Source organism: Diadema antillarum, unplaced genomic scaffold (assembly GCF_040938485.1).
Source record: "Diadema antillarum isolate AM-2024a unplaced genomic scaffold, OU_Dant_1.0 seq00001449_RagTag, whole genome shotgun sequence".
Lineage (NCBI taxonomy): Eukaryota > Metazoa > Echinodermata > Echinoidea > Diadematoida > Diadematidae > Diadema > Diadema antillarum.
The window spans coordinates 372,661-395,004 of NW_027272195.1; the positions used below are offsets into that span (position 1 = coordinate 372,661).

The 22,344-nt window shown below is 38.6% G+C and overlaps 1 protein-coding gene across 1 annotated transcript in view; it reads left to right on the forward strand.

Annotated features, from left to right (window-relative positions):
• The window catches only part of LOC139709548 (uncharacterized), a 91,287-nt gene that overhangs the window by 58,150 nt on the left and 10,793 nt on the right, over nt 1-22,344 (forward strand). The window contains exons 23-38 of the mRNA XM_071621504.1: nt 165-371; nt 1,353-1,541; nt 5,009-5,257; nt 5,674-5,871; nt 6,833-7,039; nt 9,952-10,158; nt 10,605-10,853; nt 11,381-11,560; nt 13,077-13,283; nt 14,116-14,229; nt 14,986-15,117; nt 15,585-15,705; nt 16,499-16,641; nt 18,301-18,507; nt 20,386-20,519; nt 21,728-21,888. Coding sequence (XP_071477605.1) covers nt 165-371; nt 1,353-1,541; nt 5,009-5,257; nt 5,674-5,871; nt 6,833-7,039; nt 9,952-10,158; nt 10,605-10,853; nt 11,381-11,560; nt 13,077-13,283; nt 14,116-14,229; nt 14,986-15,117; nt 15,585-15,705; nt 16,499-16,641; nt 18,301-18,507; nt 20,386-20,519; nt 21,728-21,888 — 2,905 coding nt within the window. The remainder of the gene's footprint in view (nt 1-164; nt 372-1,352; nt 1,542-5,008; nt 5,258-5,673; nt 5,872-6,832; nt 7,040-9,951; nt 10,159-10,604; nt 10,854-11,380; nt 11,561-13,076; nt 13,284-14,115; nt 14,230-14,985; nt 15,118-15,584; nt 15,706-16,498; nt 16,642-18,300; nt 18,508-20,385; nt 20,520-21,727; nt 21,889-22,344) is intronic.

The following is a 22,344-nucleotide window of genomic DNA, read 5'->3' on the forward strand; positions in this document are numbered from 1 at the left end:
CTGTTATTTGTTTTGAAAAATGTCAGCATTGCACAATATGACCTGTACGGACTATTGATTTTTCTGTAGTCATCATGATCTCTGTCAAATATGTCTGAGTAAACCAGAAAAACAAGCAAACAACCGAAATGCATTTGAATTAATTCTGTTTCTCCTGCCTGTAGCCATTACGTGCGAAGGTCCAGAAAGGGATGCCGAAAAGGTGTACATGTCTGGATGTGAAGCCCCTTATTTGGCCGGGGTGGAGTGCACGTACATGTGTGCTCCCGGCTACTACCACGTCAACGGTTCCGCCCTCAGAGTATGTCAAGAAAACGGCACCTGGTCGGAACACCATACTATTGCCATGGTATGCATCATTGACAGCAATTGTCCAGCGTCGCTCGCTACCTCTTAATGCCCTGATAATGTCTGTCTGTATATGCCCAGCATAATATCTGTCTGTATGACAAGTCACTTTGGTGATATTGAATTTTGATTTATTTTTAAATTGAATTGATGACAGTGTTTACTGGCAGTCATGAATCATAGAGTGGAATCAGCTCTAGGCTTTGAGTTTTATGATTCATTGTCGGGTCAAAATTTGATGCTTTTGTGGTGCAGTTTCATGCAGTACAACCCTCTACTCACAAAAGGAAGCAATAACTTTCACACAATTTTTACATTGGTTTGTGAGGAACGAAACTAAATTGCAGAGCAAAATGATACCGAGATGATTTGAACAATGCAAGACACACTTTAACTCATCCACACACCACATTTGAATTTGTTTTTCCCAATATATTTATTTCATTCTCTAAATTTGTCTTAATTCTTGAACACTGTAGGGAGCTGATGACTAATGAACACTATGACTTTTGAGTGGCAATTTACACTTGATGAAGTGTATATAAGTGTTTTTTTATCAAGTAAGAATGTGATAACTTTTAATACAATCGAAAATAAATAGAATAGAGATAAAATAGATAAAATACAGAATGTATATATATTATATGATGTAATAGAATGTAATATAATGTATAACACTTGACAGTTGAAGTGTTTATAAGTGTTTTCTATAAAGCAAAAATGTAATAATATGTTTAAGATACAATCTGAATAAATAGAATATAGAAAAAATAGATAAATTACATAATATAATATTATATGATATAATATGTTATAGGAAATATGTAATTCTTATAATTTGATTATCATGCAATATGACATGATATAATTTCAGTATGGTATGCATTATTGTATAAATATCTGGACTGTGATTCATTTTGGCAAACTGTCATATCAGGAAGGTAAGGGAGATACAGCATCAGAATAAATTGCACCCTCTTGTGATGTCTTTCTTTCAGTGCAAGTGTGTGACCCAATCCAACCATTCGAACACGGTGTCATCGAGCCAGCGTCCTGCCAGACAGTTGGTGGGACCACCCACAACGTCTGCACCCTGTCATGCCGGGAGGGCTTCCAGTTGCAGGGGCGGTCCCGGCACGAGTGCCTGGAGACGGGCCAGTGGAGTAACCTTGACGACCAGCACTTCTGTGAAGGTGAGATGGGTGTGGCTCAAGGGGAGGATGCATGCCGGTGTGAAGTACAGCCAAACCTGCCTCGGTGGCCACCTGTCTATTTACTTACTAACTGTAACAGTGAAAATTTTCAAGGTGTTGAAGGTTTCGCTCATTTCGAGCAACCCGAAACTAGCGCGAAAATAAAAGCACACGCATATTTTTGCTTCCCATATGTTTCAGTAGTTGTCTTGATTCCACGGAATTAAAAACACGCAAAACTCTTCTTGCCTGGCTAAGTGCGAAAAATGAGTTGCGCGCAAATATCCACTTTTACAGTACAGTTGAACCTCTCGTATCCGGACAAGTCGGGACCGGGGCTCATCCGGATAAGGGATTCGGCCAGATACGGGAGACTCAATGCTTTATACATGTACATATACATACACATGTACTGATGTAGCCCATTGTAGTACCACATGTAGTAATGTGTATACTGCAACCTTTTCATTGTTACACTCAGTAACAGACCCCAAAATAGAGGTTTGTGTTTGCAAGAATGAAATCATTTTCTTTTATAAATTCTTGGGATGATTTACCTAAATAATTATTAAGAAATGTATCAAGTATATGTAATTCATGTGTGTTTGTGTAGGAGTTCTCAAGGAGTTGGGAATCTCCCTTTCCTCCCGTAATTATTATTTTAAAAAAAAATCACAGCGAGATTGCGTCCGTATAATAGAGAGATCCGGATAAAGGGAGGCCGGATAAGAGAGGTTCAACTGTACTTGGATTTACTTGGGTGTAGATACGTTACTTTTCACCTCCCTTAGGCAGCCGCTTTAGACAAGTTTGACTGTGATTAAAGAATCTGAGCAACAGAGACTCGTGGTCTAGAATCCTCTGGGCCCTTTTCTGCAAAATCATTGCATTCTGTCTTGCGTAGTGACAGTTTTGAATTCCATCTCTCTGCATGTAATCTTTCGTTCATGTTTATGTTTAAACAACTTGTCCATGTCTACTTCTGGACCATGTAAAACTTTTGTTGGATGGTTTGTCACAGGATAGAAAAAAAACAAAATAAAACATCAAATATTTGTTTGATGACTTTCGTTCGCTTTGAAAATCACTATGGAAAAAGTTGCTTTGTACCTTAGATATGGTAGCACTAGAACTCGGATCGTGAGCTGAGCATAGTGCAATGACTATCATTTACTTTGGAAGAAGTTACTATCTACCTTAGATATGGTAGTACTAGTATTTGGATCCTGAGTTGAGCATAGTGCAATGAGTATCATTCACTTTGGAAAAAGTTACTATCTACCTTTGATATGGTAGTACAGTACTCTCCGCGTAATCGGGTATCGCTTAAACGGGTACTCCGTTTAATTGGGTAGAAATGTCAAAATTAGTTCCGATGCACATTAAAATTACCTGATAATCGGGTTGGCTCTCCGCATAAACGGGTAAATAATTTTCGTCTAATCTAATTTCTACCCACATTTTATCGCAGATATAATACTTTTAGAAACCATGAATGTCAAAATTTCCATTGCTAATCGCATTCTCTGCTTAATTTGCAAAGAAGACGGATCATTTTGCGAGTGACTAATCATGACAACACATGTACCAGTATACCGACTTGCCACATGTAAACGAATATTACACATGTAGCTGGCACTCGCAGTTGCATAGTCAATCAGGAGTTGAACACACTAAACTTGCGCTCCTCCCTTGCTCCGCAACATTTCACAATACGAGAAGTTTGCAACGAAAATCAGGTCATGCACCAGCTCCATAATTTTGCTTTTCCCCAGTCACTTCTCGAAAAGTAACCCAACATTCTACGTGAGAGAAGTGTTCATTTCGAAAAAGCCTGCTTGTTAGCGAAGAGTCCATATTCAAACGACAAGGTTTTCTGAAAACATATTCGTCCATACAAAGAGTGTAAATTTTTGCTCGTGACTGAGCAAATGTAGGGTATAAGTATAATGTGCCGTGCAAGCACGCATGTTAAGCATTCAGTGTAGGTGTTTGGTGCAGTGTTCAATGCATTATGTACGTAAGCATTGTGTGTGTCAATGTGAATGAGACGTGTTCTTCTGTTAATCGGGTATTCCGCTTAATTGGGTAAGAAACGCTCTGCTAGAGCCTACCCGATTATGCGGAGAGTACTGTACTAGTATTTGGATCCTGAGTTGAGCATAGTGCAATGACTATCATTCACTTTCGAAAAAGTTACTATCTATCTTAGATATGGTAGTATCAGTATTTGGATCCTGAGTTGAGCATAGTGCAATGACTATCATTCACTTTTGAAAAAGTTACTATCTACCTTAGTTATGGTAGTATCAGTATTTGGATCCTGAGTTGAGCATAGTACAATGACTATCATTCACTTTTGAAAAAGTTACTGTCTACCTTAGCATAGTTATGGTAGTACCGTATTAGTATTTGGATCCTGAGTTGAGCATAGTGCAGGGCCCCGTTGCAAGAAAGTTGCAATCAATTGCAAATAATTGCTAATTTTGAAACAACCATTCTGATTGGCTCAGGGTCTGCCCTATTAAGAAGACATGCATGCAACAATGATTTTGATTGGCCAGTGACAATCAGTTGCAAGTTGCGTTTAAACGCAAAGTTTCTAGCAACGGGGCCCTAATCTGTGAAGCTCTGGTGACTAGTCTTCTGTCATCTTCTTTTTGTGTATTTTGTTGATGTGATTGGGTGTGTGTATTTGTGTGTATGTAGTTATCTTTCTGTTTTGATTAGAGGAGGATGCAAGTTTGATTTTATTTTATTTTATTTGATTTATTCTCTGTATGACATCATTTACAATTCATTTTTTAGCAATATGGTATAACATTACATGTGTACACATACATGATAGTACACACTAAAGCTAATCTCTACAATCTTAATAATTTTCATTGCACAAGCATGACATAAGTACATTACATATGTTATGAATTACCACACAGTTTTGTTATTTGTGAAGAATGTTGTTGAGTTGTGTTGTTTTTTTTTTTCAAATGGCAAGTAAAGTGGCAGTGTACACAAAATAACACACATCTGCATGTGCGTGAAATTCCTAAGTGTGTCTTGAAATGAAGAAAAAGAGACAAACTGTAGATTAGGAGAATTTGAGCATTCTGTTTCTTTTTCAATAGGTTTTGACACTCCCTCTCAGGGAGAGAGCTCTAGTTACACTTTACTGTATACACCCAATATTTTGCGAGGTTTTTATCTTCGTGAATTTCGGGAGTCAGGTGCTATTCGCGAAATTAAAGACCCGCGAAAATATTTACTCTGATCCTGGTGTGGATGTGATGAACGCATGTACATTTCTCGGTTCAGAACAGAACACCACAATCGCAAATTTAACCACTTGCGAAATTGTCAGGTATTCCCGATTTGCGAAAAATTTAGACTTGCGAAATATGGCGTATACATTATTCCCCACCAGCACCCTAACCATGAACTTGTCTGTGATGACCTGTTTTTCATAGATGCGACCGCGCCTCACTTTGATGGGACCTGTCCAGAGGACTCCACAGTGACTGCCCCGCCTCTTTCTACCGAAGCTGTCATCACCTGGGAAATGCCACGAGCCGTTGACCGCCACAGCACCATTTGGAACTTGACGGCCTCGCGGCAGCCCGGCGACATATTTTCGGAGGGCTTGCACGCCATAGTTGTCACCGCTTCGGACTCTGCTGGCAACACCGCGACGTGCAGATTCTATGTGACAGTTAGAGGTAAAAACATGATGTCGCTGACTCGATGGAAACTCATGTGATGGAAAGAGAAAAAGACACCACAAAATATTTGAGGTTTCAACCTGCTAATGGATTAGGAATACATACTGGGTATAAAGTCAAACTGTAATGTCTTTGGTGTAATGAGGAAAAAGGATTTGGGAAATTTTACTGTGAGCAGAGAAGGCCAATTTTCAAGACCACTTGTAAGTGATTTTATTGAGGAAAAAAAGGAGACTCCCTAGTCAACTTCAAGCTGCAGTTGAATTGCTTTAAGTTTTCTGAAAACTAGATACATAAAACTTTGTTCTATCAATTGACAAATAATCCAGCCAGCCATCAGAAATGACAGAGAGGAAATGTTTGAAAAGCATGTATCAATTTATGCTTTCCTATATATGCTTCTGTTACCTAAGTGATCCGTTGCCCCGAGCAACTGCTGCCAAGCAACGCCCTCTACGTGGACGAGTGCTCCAACATTCAGGGTTCCAACTGCAGCCTGGCATGTCGCTTTGGCTACAACCTGTCTGGCTCCGGCACGAAAAAGTGCGTGTGGGACGGTGAAAGCAGCAGAGGCACATGGTCCTGGTTGGGCAACGTCCCCGTTTGCCAAGGTCAGAGGTCATTAATTGTATACGGCATTTATTTTTTGAGGTTTTTTTTACGCAAGTTTTGCAAGTCGAATGCTATGTCACAAATTTGAAAACGCTCAAAAATACCAACTCTGATCCCAGCATGAGTATGACATGTACACATACATTTCCCTGGTCACTACTGTACTCCAATATCGCGAATCTAACCACTCATAAAATTGCTGGGAGACGTGATTTGAAAAAAAAAAAAATAGACTTGCTAAATATATGGCGTAGATACATTATGTAATTCCAGTATGGATGAATGATGCTGTACTTGGAAAGAGTTTGGTATGTACCCCCTCCCTTTCCCCCCCCCCCCCCCCCCCCCCCCCCCCGTGAAATTATCTGCTGGTTTTTTTGTTCTGTTTTTTTTTCCAGGTGCTCTAAGCTAAAATTGTTAAAGAGGGTGACACTTTCAATGTGGTTGAATAAACTGGAATGCGGCATTTTTGTTGGCAAAATTATGGAAGAAATAATAACCCTAACTCTAAATCTAATTCCTAACCCTTGGACTCTAGGAATCTTGCAAAGACTCAATTTTTCCAACTTTTGTACTCTGATAAAAAACGTAGCTGCTGAAATTATCATTTCAAACCAGGAATGATGTATACATGATGCAAATTTTAATCTGATGGGGTACAAAAATAATATAAGTCTTTACCCTGCTTTGTTATGAGAAACTAAGCATTAACCTTTAATATTGTGAAAGTTGTGAATGCGCAGAGTGCAAACTCTCCAATAGGAAGAGAGCTGCAGATAGGAAGATAAGAAGATGTAATGCTCTGTAAGAAGAACTCTCATAGAAATTGATGTGTTAGACTATAAATGAATGAATCTGCATAAAAAATGTTCCTTGACTCGATGTTAGTTCAGTTTTTTTTTCTTACAGATATCTTTTTTCATGTTATATTTTTTCCTCTACCTTGCGCTGTGAGTGTAGCGATAACGTGTCCTCCCCTGCCACGGCCCGATCCCTCAAGCGTGCTGTTTCACCGCTGCTCCGCCGAGGACGATGTTCGGGGTCTGGTGGGGACTAGATGCAGCTACATGTGCAACCCGAGCGGCTTCATACGAGGCCGAATGTTCTTCTCGCGAATCTGCCAACCAAACGGGACGTGGAGCGGGAGCGCAGAGGAAATGTGCCAAGGTGAGTGAGGAAATGATGGCGTGGTCTCGATGATCGTAGGAAACCTTTTCCAGTGTGCAAAGCAGTGTCAGAAGTATGGGTGGGTGTCTAATACATCGACACCCTAATGTTTTTCTGTCTATAGAAACTTAAAAATATCTCACAGTTTGCCTGAAATTTTACTCATGTGTTAAGAAAATACTCTGAATTCGCAAGCGCGCATTAAAAACGCGATTTGGGGTAGGACCTACACGCCCTAAGATATCTGTGTCGAAAGCATGAGGTGTTATTTTGACGCACTCAGTTGCACTGCACTTTGAAACCAACACCCCTACCCTCTATTACCAATACGTGTGAAGTGCATGTAGGGCCTAATGCTTTTCCAACATGTATTTATAATCCACGATGCCATTGTTTTGCTGTTGATCTTGTTTATTATTGGGGTTTTTAGTAATATTTAGACGTTTTCAAATCCCCAGTAAATAACTGAAAACCACTGTGCATAGTCTCATGCATGTATGTTTGTTCTTTACATGCAATGCTATAAATAGAGGGGTGTCGGTTTCATTGTACAGTGTCGATGTGTTGGACACCTACCATACAAATATCAGAGGGGCTAGTCTCGAGTAAGGTTCAAATGTCAAAAGGTAGTGTCAGAGGGACAAATGCCAGAGGTGAAAATATCACAGGTCAAAATGTCAAAGGTGATGAAAATGTGAGAGGTACATTGTAAGATTATCAGAGGGCTCAATTCCAGAGAGTTACCAGGTACATGTTTGAAAACTTGGAGTCAAGGTGATGTGCAGCTTGTGCCAATGTCTTGACCGAACTCAGTGATTGAAGAGACACATGCTTTTTTCCTGCCATGGGGCTACATGTATATATTTCCTTTTTATTGTAATTGTGTTGTGAAAGCCATCTGACATGGTACAAATGAGCACTGCAAGATCATTATGTATATACATTATGTACAGATATGCCAAGTGTTTGGTAAGAGGTTTCAATCCTCTGCTACAGGTACAACACACCCGTAGGTCTACATAAGTGTAAGCATGCAATCTTCAAGCTGTTGAAATTGAGATTTGTGCCACGCACTTTCAATTAGAAGACATATCTTATTGAAGAATGTTGATTGTGGTAAGATAGGCAAGTGAAGTAATAGATAAAGTCAGTAATAATTTACCATTTAAACATTGTTTAGACCTAAAGAATGTGTTTTTTTTTCTCTCCTATATTCAGCTATTTATACACTAACACGTCTGTGCAGTTGTAACCCAGTACATTACATAAATTGCTGTTTCAAAATAAACTTGTTTGCTGATCGGAACCCTCATTTGACAATCGCGCATTTGCTTTATATGTGACCACAATATCCCAGGGTATCTTCACCCTTTCTATATATGCTTTGAGTACTAATTGGGACAAAAAAATAAAACCCATAGTAAGCAAATGATTAACGTTGGTGAAGGTGATGGGACAAACTATCACTTCCGAGGCAATCTGGATGTAGCTATCTTTCTGAAGCGCAGCTGAGGAAAGATAGCGTACACATTCAGACCGCCAAGGAAGTGATAGTTTGTCTCATTGCCTGAAACTAAAAGTTAATTATTTGCTCTATATTCCACACCTAGGGTCCTAGATATTCCCATTTTATTCCACATCTGTAACCGTTTTAGCTGTCTTTAGGTATCCTTAGGGCTTAGGCTACGTAGTTTACTTTAGACGTATGACAGAACAACGAATATGCTCAGTGCCCCGCTCTTTACACGGGAATAAAAGTGTGTTGCATTGTGGTCTATCACTTGACCCAGGTCAAATGATAGACCACAGTGCAACGCACTTTTATTTAGTTATATCACGCATTGGGACTCTGTGGACTAAAGAGATCAGCGAAACAAAATGACTATCATCATAGAGTGTAACAAACTTTTCTTCTCAGGTGATATGATGGGCAAAACTACGCTTTATCACACGATCAGCTCTTGACCAATTCTATAGCAAGATTCTTAGTATGTGGAATATAATGTACAATGTACACTGTCGAAAGTCAGTGCTAGAAGGCTGAGAGCAACTAAGGGTTGTGCCCCACATCTGCCACCGAGTCAAGCAGAGAGTAATTTCTACAGTGAGTGGGTCATCAGATTCAGTGTCTATGATATTGAGGAATGCAAGGTTTTGAGACTGTGATATTAAAAAAAAAATTCTCCATCTTTGATTTCTTTTGAGCGCAAGTTAATTAAAATTCGTTTCATTAAATTCCTACTGAGATTGTTATTATTCATCAGCTAGCTGGTCTCTACAACCTAAGGGTTCATCGTCAATCATTGAATTCATCATTGTATAATGTATATACATCATCTTATTTGTATAAAAATCTTGCTCAGCTGCTTGCATCAGCCACCAGCTGTCTGAAGCTCCTCAATTCCCTCCTCCGATCCGGATGTTCAGCATGCGGACTTTTCCTTTCTTTCTTTCCATGATTCTGTTGTGCCTTGTTCCTTTCAATGGTATACCCTTCTGTCAAGTCATGTCATGTTGTTGTGTTTCTCCTGTCTTGTTCTGTCCTGTCTTGTTCCGTCCCGTCTTTGTAAACAAATATTTTCATAAGAATCCTTTGAGTGGTACACAGTATACTAGCATGCTTTTCAGTGGACCTCTCTATTCTTTTTTTTTCTCCTAACATAACTTTGTATTTTGCCAGTATGCATGTATACTTTTATTTGTTAACCATTATCTATCATGTAAAGTTTTGTTGAATACATGCCTATGTTATAATTCCTGATTTATTCAGTGTTATGTTGTGCTGAAAAAAAAAGAATGAAACAAATGAAATGAATTGACTTGAATTGAATTGAGGAAGAATGATCCTATCAAAATCGAAATCAAAGGTCCTCAAGTGTCTTGTCGTTTGTTTGTTTGTCTGTCTGTTTAAGTGCAAAGGTGCCCAGCTCTCGTTCTGCCGCCTTTCAGTCGACTAGCGCGTGGGGGACCGGACTGTCTAGCAGGGGAAGCTGCTCCTTTTAGCAGGTGCCGAATAGAATGCTTAGAAGGCTATGCCACTCTCCGATCAGAGCTCGTCTTCAGGTGTATGTCGGATGGACAGTGGTACCCACGTGGAATTGAATCTTTGAGCTGCGAAGGTAGGTGGGGCAGTCAGGCAATCTGTGCTGTTAAGATGAAGCATCAGACCATCTTGATTCCAACTTTTTTTCTTCTAGTATGCAAATTTTACTTCATTACACTTGTTTTCTTTCTCCTGTTTTTTTTGTTCTGTTTGGTGGTGAGAGTAATTAAAGTGATCAGAGGCAGACTTAGTGGAAGTCACTGAATGTTTGATTAAACTTTTGTATACAGCCTTGGCATATCTACATGCTTTCCTTGATAGTTTTGAAGGAGGTGAGTGGTTGTAGACATGCCAAAAGGATTCACAAAAAGATTTTTTGGTAGTTTTAATAATTATATCTGTTATTTGGTTCCAGCAGGATGATATAAAGAATCAGAGTGACCATAAAAACATGTCAGTAAGATAAAGTACACATTCAATGTGATGTGAGTCAAATTCTTGTTTCTTCCGCCTCTGACGCAGATATTGCCCCACCCACCCTTGACTGCCCATCAGACCCCTACACATTCCAAACACCTCCCTGCTCCATTTCGGCCAATGTGACTATTCAGCTCCCCATCCCAACGGACAACAGTGGAAATGTGACGCTCCGCGGTGTGAACGGGAGTGTTTTCTCACAGATTCTACCGCGGGGCCGCCATCAAATACCTCTGGAGGCTGTGGACGAGGCCGGAAACACTGCTGGATGTACCATCGGCGTCTCAGTCATTGGTAAGTTTCGGGGTTGATGAGTTAATGTTTCACTTCAGAGCGTACTAAGGAGAATAAACTGTCATTCTTCAAGTTCTAAAAACCCCTTGTGATTGCCTCTTCCATAAAGGTGATACACAAGTTTAACTAATTGTCTACTTTTATGTGCACTTAACTGTATGCTCCTCCTACCTTAATAGTATCACCACATTAAGAAGTGATAAATTTAGTAGCTCGACGACAAGAATAGTAAGTCAATTCAAAGGCCAAAATTTCACATTTTAAACATTGTGTTGTATGATACAGAGTATTTGATGAGGTTGTATCAACTTAATTCTAGTAGCTTAGCATAAAGACAGATGATAATATATACCCTTTTCAAGATACTTTTAAATTCTTCACAAAATCTTTTCTCAAAATCATATTCGCAGCTTCTTGAATTCACGCTGTGCAATTGTCAACCCGTTCAAATTGGTTTTTAGAATTTGAGCTGGCCAAAGGTATTCACTACTCTTCTCCCACTTATAAATTCCCATGCTTCTTTGCAGCACCCACTTGCGAGAGACTCGCAGGGATTGACCCTTTGCTCGTTGTGAGGTCGACGTGCGGCAGCCTGCATGGATCGTTGGTGACCTTCGGATGTTCTAGGGGCCACAGGCTGGTAGGCTCTGACCAGCAGCTCTGCCTTGAAAGTGGCTCCTGGGAAGGTGCCAGACCCACCTGTGAATGTGAGTCTCACAGTGTTAGCCCCCGTTGAGGACAAGTCTCGAGTGTACTCGGGCAAGTGTCTTTGGGAAATGCGTGTTGTAGCAAAATCAGCTGGTCCTTAACGGGTTAAAATGCCAGTGCCGGGGGAATTTTCATATCCTCAATGATGATGCATACATGTTGACTCGGGGAGTGCAGAAATGTCAGAAGAGCGCATCAGTGAATTGTAAGGGAAATTGGAAGATCTGCTTAAAGTTTGTTACAGTTTTTACAATTTTTCGAAAGTTGTTACTGGATGAGAAAGCTACAGCAATTCATGTTGTCACAAGAGTGAAAATATGAAGGAAATTCAAAATTTTCCATTTTTTAAGCATGATTAGAAAGAATACTTTACTTATTGCCATCAGGAACAGAGGAAAATTAATGTGTATAGGTGAAAAACGTCTGACTTGTAATGCGAAGAGACATCTTGAAAAATCAACGACATAATTGGGAAATCAATTTTTGGCTTTTTAAGGCACAATAAATCCAAAACGGGAAAAATTAAATGATTGCATTAGAGCTAGGGCAGAAGGGTCTGAGTTTGTAGAAGCAGTGACATTAAAGGTAGGGGATACCTTTTACAGACCTCCCAAAATGCCGCAAAACATTAAATATGAACCTCAGGGGACTTGCTTAGGCCACTGCTTAGAAATTTGGAAGTCAACAGTTATCTAAAATTTGAATAATGCACAAAACTCAACTACTCAGTAGTTCTGTGTGTCAGCCACACTTATAGGCCTTTTTGTTGCATTCTTCTGTATTTGTGATCTATAAACACAAATCTAAAAGTACAAGAGCTGATGTAATAACATATAGAGTGTGTTGTAAGAATGTATATAGAAATGTTTGTAAGTGTTAATGAACTTTCTTCACAAAATATACATGATGGGCACACATGCAGTACATGGGTCTGCAAAGGTAGCCTAGTAATGTACTGGAATTTACGGTGAGCCCCGAAAACAATTCAATTCAAAATCTAACCGTCAAAAAAAATGTACTAAATGTTACCTTCCACTTTCAATACTTTATGGGAGTTTCTAAAATGATATTCTCTTCAACATACCACTGTATTTATACAACTCTTCATTTAAGGCGTGCAAATGGGATTCCCTACCTTTAAGGTTCCTAATTTTTTGACATTTTCTTCCAACACCATTGTAAGAGTGAAACTGCACGTTCATATTGTACATTATTGCAAAATGCTGTCGCTTTAGAACAACTTTGTAAGACAGAAAAAAGTTGGAGATATAAACCAGAGATGTGTAATAATCATTGTATCTGTAGGGGAAGTACGTGTGGAATTGATTTGTAGTAAGTTTGTGCAAGACCACCATTACATGCCTACAAATAGGAAGAGAAAAAAAATGTGTTTTGATTTGTCATTTTCTTTCTCTTTCCGTCTTGGAAAAGAGTATGCATTCCTCACTTTCTATTCAAATTGGATCTAATAAAGATAAGTTGGCCGCTGTTCTCTCTCTGATCTTACTTGTTCAGCGGTTTCCTGTCTACCGCTGGAGCTACCGCCAAATGCGGCAGTCAGCCCAGCCTCATGTGCAACAGGCCCCAGACCCAGTGGTCTCAGCCGGTGCACAGTTTACTGCGAACCGGGCTTCAACTTGTTGCCTCTCGGGGGCAAGAGGTATACTTCTTGCACGGAGAATGGGACGTGGACCGACGACATTAGTGATGCTCTGTGCGTAGGTAAGACATGTTAGATATAGACAAGGCTGCCAGCCTTGAGTTTGGGGTGAAATACTCCAAGAAGGGAGGTTGGTGGGGGTATTGAAGAAGGGGTGTCCTCCCCAGCCCCCTACCACAGTAGGGAGTTTTGACAATAACATGCATTAGATTGTGCATGCAATCTGGTGCATCTTTCAACACAAACATGGGACGGGTGGGCCTGTGAGAAACTGTGGGAAACTTTGGGCTCAGGCACATCAAATATTTGGAATGTCTCGAATTTTGGATAATTTTTCTTTTCTTTTGCTTTCTATTTTTTTGGGTTGTTAGCTTGAAAATTGGTTCAAGATAGTGAGTCAGTTACAACTGGGTGAATCGCTTGACCAAAAATGGGACTAGGTTTGCTGATGGTTGTATATATAATGCATTATCTGGCAGTATGTTAGATGTGATTGCTGAAAATGTAAAGTATTTTGTTTCTTCTTTTGTTTCCACACATTGTGTTCATAACTGGATAAGGGTTTTTGTGTTGTTTTGTTTTGTTTTTTGGTCTCAGATTAAATACCATAGTTGTCATACATTCATGGAATATTCTTCCCTCAACAAGATAAAGGTGCTGAGAGATGAAAGTCCACCCACAGAGTAATGTTTAAAAGTGTTTTGATTTTGGGGCTGTTAAGTCTACACCAACCAATGATTGAGAGATACTTCTATCATATTTTGTGAAACTTGTGTTTTGTTTTGTTTTGTTTTTTGTTTTGTTTTTTGGTTTATATGGCAGATATGAACACAATGAACTCAGCCATCTTATGTGCATGTTGGGGTTTTTCTTCTTCTCTTTGTTTTCTTCCAGATATAATGCCACCCACTTTCACCTACTGCCCAAGCAGCATGAGAATGACGCTACCGCGCGGGATGGGGAGCATGAGCGTCTCCTGGAGGCAGCCCGTTGCCATTGACAACAGTGGTAGGTGGTGACTCCCGTCTCCGTTTCTTTCCATCACTTGACCTCAAGTTTTACAGGAAAAACATGCATTGGGATACAGAACCAAAGGGGATGGAGGGGTAGAGGTTGCACCCTCCTTCAATGATTTTGCAACCCCCCAAAAAAACAAAACAAAACAAAACAAAACAAAACAAAAACAAAAACAATATACACAAATGCTCTCATCCTCTGTAAAAAAAATTACAACTTTCTGACACCAAAACATATCCACAAGCAGTTAAACAGATCCAACTCCTGTGGGCCTGTCTGTCAGTATTCAGTCAATTGATAACCATTCCTCTGTCCCTGTATCCAGGGCCCCATTTTATAAAAAGTTGATATGATAGCAACTCTTGCTGGAATGGCAATTGTCATAGTAAAGACAGGAATCCAGCTTCCTGATTGGCTGTTGGTATTGGAAGTTGTCATTCCAGCAAGATTTGCCGTCCTAACATCTTTTATGAAATGGGCCCCTGATGTGTGTGTTTTTTTGTGTGTGTGCCTTTCTGCCCAGATGAGGAAACTTGCAAGTATTGTGTATAGAGTGTTGAAGGAGTTGAACAGTTAGCAGTTGAAGAAACATGGGGAAAATTGAGAGATTCAAAGAAATAATACCATGGCTGAAAGGGCTATAGAAAAAATTTAAGAAAAAAAAATCAGCCATAAGGAAACAAAATCAAGATTTGAAACAATCCAAACGTAAGTTTTGTTTGTTTGTTTGTTTCTTGCTCCCTGTAGGCATTGTAGACCTGACAGGTCCTGATGTACAACTTCCAATGGAGATGGCACCCTCTTCGGAGGTATTGACGTACACAGCTACGGATGCTCAGGGGCTTGTAACACGATGCCGCTTTCGGGTCTCTGTGGTCGGTAGGTATATCAGAGATGGTCTGTTGTCGTGCGTTTTGATTGCCCTTAGAGTTTGTACTTACTGCAAACGTGTTGTTGTTAAATTCGCGATACAACTGTGATTTGCAAAATTCGCGAAAACTAAACCCTTGCGAAAATAACAGCTTATACAGTAAGTGGTCTAAAATGCCATGATGCAAGTTTTCTCTGTATTGTTCAACAAGTTTGATAGCATAATGTTGTGATGAAATTGGGTAGTACCCAGCATAATTACACATTGTATTTCTTCCAACAATTTGCTTGTTTGTTTAATCCAAGTTATTGTAGGGTCATAGTTCAAGCTCATCTAAAGTCATAATCAAGGGCGATATAATGTTACGATGAAAATATCAGACTGTAGACAGGATTTCATAGAACAACAGAACAAACAATCAAACATTTAAACAGACAAACAAACAAACATACCTGTCTCTTGTTCTCTCATATAGACGCAGAGGCTCCTGTTGCCATCAACTGTCCTACAGAACTTCAAATTGTACAAGCTGAATCTCTTCCATATGTCGTGAGCTACACGGTGCCTACATTTGAAGATAATGTTGCCGTTGCACAGTAGGTCTTGTCGGCAGTGCCTGTTTTGTGCGGCACATTCTACATTGGGTGTGATCTTTGCATGTACAATAATTACAATTGGATTGTGTACTGTAAAAGTAGAACATTTTTGTGCATTTTGCCTGGCATTTGAACAAGCGCAAAAGTAAAGCAGCACATTTTTTTTTTTTTTGCTTCCCAGTGATTTTTACGTGTAATTGTTAGTGATCTTAAATTTCTGCACGTTTGCTGGTTCTATAGCAGATAATGCAGACATGTTCGAATTCAATTCATTTGTTTCATTCTCATTTTTCTTCCAACAAAATAAAACAAAACAAAACAAAGTTATAACATTTTACCAAAGTATGAGCTGCTAAAGGCCTTAAAGGTACTGTTCAACCTTGGGAGCAGTGATTTAGGAAATGTTCAGGTTATCATATGTGATGCATATGTGTAGGTCAGTTGTATCACAAAACATCCTACCATAATATAAACATTTTGCAGTAAAACCGTAAATATAAGGAGATATCATTATTTTTCTCATTAAACCATGAATGTAAACAGCTGGGTGTAGAGACAGTTTTATCATAACTATTGTTCACATTTTGTTTATTTCACAATACTTAACATTGATTATACTGACTAACTTTTTTTACACTGGTTGTTTCTATCCCTAACTCACATTTTAGAACTATTTTGAAGCACGAAAGCTGGGTTTTTGTTTCATGATAAATTATGCCTTTAAGAATAACCATATAACTGCAGTCCATATCCAAGAGTAAAAACCCCACATCACAAATCTTCCTCGTTCCAGCATGAGGCACGTTCAATATTACACACGCTACCGCTGGTTGGACTCCAAAGCATACGAGTATGGGTACACACAGCTGCACTACAATGCCATCGATGCAGCCGGAAATGACGCTACCTGCAACCTCAAGTTCGACATCATTCAGTGTGAGTCTCTTGCTCAGTACAGCTAGAGTACTGCCTTGAAATAAACACAGACCTAGTGTTCTATATGTGACCCTGCACCACAAAACGAAGTCGCCAGACATCCATTTTTAGTTAAGACCATATTCTGAAAGAGCACACTTCAAGCTTTAAAATGATGTATACACGCTGTAACTCAAATCAAATGGACTCTCCTAACCTATCTAAATATTGGAAAGAAAACACACACTGCAGAAAAGTGTGAACTGAGAAAAGAGGCTCTGAAGTGCAGGGTCGATATTCAACCGTTTAATCTTCACCAAGCCGTGCTTCCTGTGTAATACATGGGACAAAACACAGGATGAAAACCACCAGTTTAATCACAATGAGGGTATTATCAGATTAAGCTGAAATTGAGCATGTTCTATGAACACATTCTGTCCATGATAAATGCTAACTTTCAAAGCAGTACCATCATCCTTTCTAAAGTTATTAGAGTTGAAAGTGAAGAGTGTGTATAGGGTTTTTTAAGAAATGAAAGGGGAACTCCATAGACACACCTAATCACACTATTCTAATAAAAGTGCCCGAGATAAACTGCTTAAAAAACACACTTTCCTGTTCATTTTATGATACCAAATTTTAGCATTATGTAGAAGAAGAATTGCTCTTTCAGAATATATAGAAAAGTCGAGACTGACCAAATTGACCTTTTTCACCTATTTTCAGTCCTCACACAAAACCAGTGCGTGCGACTTTTTGTTTGTTTTGTGATGCACGGTCACATATATGCAAAATGGCTGTCTTTATCATGTAGCTATAGGTTTCATTGAAACTCCAGAACAATCTAATGTCAAGTTGATTGACAAATTGCCCTACATCAACTTTAATAAGCACTGAATTGATTAGTGTTTTAGTAGTAGCCAAGATAAAAAAAAAAAAAAATCATGGGACTGGGACATGGACAGGTGTCATCTCCTGTCCGGAGATCAGGAGGTTGTAGGTTTGAATCATGCTCGAGTATGTATGCCCATGATTTCTTTTATCATGGCTACTACTAAAACACTGATCAATTCAGTGCTTATTTACCTTGATGTATTGCAGTTTGTCAATCAGTTGCAATGAAAACATCTCAATGGAAGAATTTCATAAATTTGAATGAATGCCAAATTCTTTGGCACTGAAATTTAATTTCTCATATTTCACAATAACAGCAAATTACAATACACATCAGTGGACTAAACAATATCAAATTCATCAATATACAACTCAAATCATCAAACTAATTACAAAAGTTGATGCAATGTAAGCAGGTAGAAATTAACACAAAGTTATGGTCAAATAAACGATTGAACCAAAGCTTTAGGTTATTAAACATTGAATAATTAAGATGTGACACAACCAACTAAAAACAATGCTTGTTGGTTTGTTTGTTTTTTTCAGTTGAGTGCATCCTTAGATCATAGAGAACAGAATTCTTGAGACATAAATTAATCATGTACATAAAGATATTCAGTATCTGCTGATATTGATACAATACAAATGAGATGTGGCTACCCCTTTATGAGATTAGAGCATATAGGAGATGCATCACAACCTTTTTTATTTCTATTTTTTGAAATAACAAATTCTGATAAAAGAGAATGTTTTGATAGATGTCTCTGTGCACTTCTACGAATGCAGCGCACGAGTGCCCCGCCCTGGAGCCACCCCCAAATGCCGACCTCACCTGCAACCCCTCTGGTACGAAGTGCACCCTCTCTTGTCAGCAGGGTTTCATCTTCGCGAGCGGCGACCCCACCCCCATCACCTACCAGTGCGAGACAAGCGGCGAGTGGAATCACAGTGCCATCGGCGACGAGAATCCGTATCTACCTGTCTGTACCCAGAGTGAGTGACATTTCACGGCATTGTTCAATTCATTCAATTCAATTCATTAATTTTCTCTCTTTGTTTTTCCAACAAAATATAACACAGAATAAATCAGGAGTTACATCATAATATAATTTTGCCCATTTGCCCCACTTCCTGAAAGTTGTTTTTGGTATGTCTGGGTCCTTTTCTTTTGGATGCTCTTTCCTTGTCCTTATTCAGTGCAAATCTTTCTTCTTTTTTTTTTAATGTGATTTGCAAACAATGATATAATGATGTATAGCTTCAACATTGTAAATTTGTTTTGTAAATTTGTTAATGGGATCAGCCTCAAAAGGCCAATGGCCTACTGATTACCACCACCATTACTCAAATTGTTATCATGACGAATCACACACTTTTTAATTATGACTATGTACTTACCTGAAATAATCTTGGTTTGTTATTTTGATTGATTGTCTGTCTGCTACATGTTTTTTAACAGAATTTATGGAAATAAACTTGAATCGAATAGAATAGAATTGAATAAGCTTATACATTCAAGTTCAAGTTTGTAAAACATTTATTTTCCATCTTTTTCATGTTGTAAATTGCATGCATAAAGTTGTACAAGGAAGGCAGAACCTCAAAAAGCAGGGCTTGTGGTGAGCTGCCTAACAAAAACACACTACATCACAAACACAAGAAACGACAAAAACACAATATAATAATAGTTCCCATGGCAATATTAATATGAGATATTCCTCGAAGAAAAATATTGCAGTCTAACAGAGGGGCTACAGTAAGTGTGAAAATATGTGACGAGCTACAGCCAAACAAAAGTTTGACTGTGCAAAATTTGACTGTGCAAAAGATATATGAAACAGATGAAGACATATATGCATACTAGCAAAAATACTAAGTTATGCTTCAGTTGAGGAAAAAAAAAATGAATTGAGAGGTCCACTTAAAAGCATGCTTATATACTGTGAAACACTCAAAAGAGTTCGTATGAAATACTTATATGCAAATACTTAATACAAAAATAATTTAAGACAGGACAGAACAAAACAGGAGAAACAAAACAACATGACACAACTTGACAAAATAAATGGAAAGAATGGAAGGAAAGAAAAAAAGAGAATGCCTTCATGCTAAACAAGGGAAGCGGAAGAGGGAATTGAGGAGGTGCTTCAGTGCTGCACGCAGCAACTGAAGCAATATTGATGAAAACCTCAATAATGATTATAAGAAAATCAGAATCCTTCCTACATTTCAATATTTTTAGTGTTTTGGTTAATTCCATGTGCTTCCCTGTTTACATAGAAACTCCCTAACAATATATGATATCACAGTAGTAGAATGGTGTAAATGAAATGTCAGGTGTTTCTCAAATTTTGATTTTTTGAATGAAAAATGTAGTATACCTTCTATATTGAATGTTGCCTGAGCATAAAAGGACTCAAATATTTTGGAGATACTAAATTTTACACGAAAATATTCTCTTCCACAAAAACGAGCAACATTAATTTAAATTGGGCAAGCATGAAAAGCTAATTGTGCCTGTGAAGTTTTCACTTGTACATTTATTCAGAAAAATTCTCCACATGTATCTTTGGTAATCTCAATGGTGGCAGGATAGCAATGTCAGTGAAAAGCTAAATGATGTGAGCTTCTCTAACTTTTTTGTATTGTTTATAATTCTACTAAATCTAAAACGCCCAGTCATGGATTACATTGCTACTTGCAACTATATATTTGTGTGTGTGTGTGTGTGTTTTCTCATGTACTGAGTTTGAAGGTGTGCTTAAATGCCAGTGATGTGTTTGTGGAGCTTCACATTAGCAGTTGTAAATTCAACAATGGTTTGAGTGGTTTTTACCAGCATCCTTTCTATCTGTCACCCGTCTGGCGCAGCGTTGGTGACAAACGGCATGATATGGGCCCTGAATGGTCAATTTGCTTTCATCACGAACGCAAGAAACTGCTCTCTTGTAAGGGACGAAATCGGCCAAAGGTTCATGGCTCTCTTCAGGACAAGCAACCTGTTTGTGAGTGCTGTGTTTCTTTAGCCATGTATGTGACCACAGGCACCTCTTAACTTTTAATAACCTCACTTGATTTTTTTTTTCATCAGCATTCTGTAACCTGTCCATAATTAATGTAGTTGTAAATTTTAAAGCATACCCACTCACATGTGTAGCAATGTGCCTCTGTCCAACTTGGAAAGTCATGGTGATACAAGAGGGATTAAAAATGGGAATTAACCCCAAATATACATGTGAATTGAGAGAATGCAGCAATATTATTAGAACACATCTGTGAAAGTTTGAGGAAAATCGGGCAATCCATTCAAAAGTTATTTATTTTTGGCATTTCGTGATGAGACCGCTGGATCAGACGACTACTACAGATCATGACATCACATATTATGTAATACGATGTAAAGAAAATATAAAGAAAATCCCACAAAATATCATATCATATGAAAAGTACACATTCCTGGACTTATTACTGACATATGTCAAGGGAAATATCATTCCCCCTGCTTTCTGAAAGGGTAAGTCTAGTACTCTTTCATTATACTAGCAAAGTGAAAAAAGTTCAATTTTCTTTATATTTTCCTTTCCAGTCTTCTCATTCAGCAATGGCTGCACTAGAACAATGCATAACTTTTCAATATTTTTGGATTTTCCACAAACCAAAATTCGTCATTGTGTTTTACTAATGATGCTGCATTTGGGCCCTCAAGCATACATATTTGGATTTCATATCTCTTTTATGTGTGGATCATATGTGAACTAACACAATAAAAGCCTGATAAAGTCATTAAACATACATTTCTTGGGTTTGATTACATTTCCAATTCTCCAATTCCAAGCTCTTCAATGCTTCATTGCTTTTCTCTTTTTTATTGAAAAAAAAAATTCACCAAAGTGGTAAAGAATTTCTGATACTAGATAAATCCAGTTTTGCCAACTTAAACAGGCAGAAGTTTCTTCTGAAAGGATAATAGAATATTACACTTTAGAAAAATATCAAATTTGATATTCATGCATGCATATGATCAGAGAGCACTAGTGCCTAAAGCTATTGTGTGCTTACTCCTTGGTCACCATCATCCCATTCAACATTTTTAAAATATTTGCATTTATATTTACGAGATCTGCGAAAGAGCTTTTTGACAGGGTCGTCGCACGTGTCAGAGATGGTAGCTGTGCTCATCGTCATGTGAATCTTTTTATTGTCATCCAAACAGAAACTGTGCCTGAATGATTCGACGAATAGGTGTCAATTGTCGGACACCATGGTGGTCTGTCCCCCAGACCCTGATGAGGGCCCATCAAGGCGCAGAAAAAGAAGGAGCATCGATTCTGACCTATCAGAGGTCTCAGTCTCTGTCACCATGACAACAAGGAGGTATGTAGGGTTCCTTATGTCTGTTTGTTTGTGTGAATGTGTGTGTGTGTGTCTATGTCTGTGTCTATGTCTGTGTGTCTGTATTTTGGGTTTTGCCCTTTTCAAAAATTTCTCTATGCCCATGGTAATGAAGGCAAAATCTTCTCCTTTTTTTTTTTTTTTTTGGGGGGGGGGGGGGATAACTTCTGCAGGTTGTCTGTAGGCCTATATCTTGTCTTGTCTGGATTGGTATTGTGAGTGTACTACCATACAACAGTTCACAGAAAGGAGAAGTACAAGACAGAGAACTAGTCTGACTAGGGAGGTGGAAATTTATCTTCTAAATTCAGACTTGAAGATAACGTGTCATAAATGTCTCAAAGTATTTGGCATTATTTCACTGATCTGTGTGCATGGATGTCTTTTGTCCATTCAATATCCTGATTTCGTACATACTTGGCAGTCTTGTATGAATTA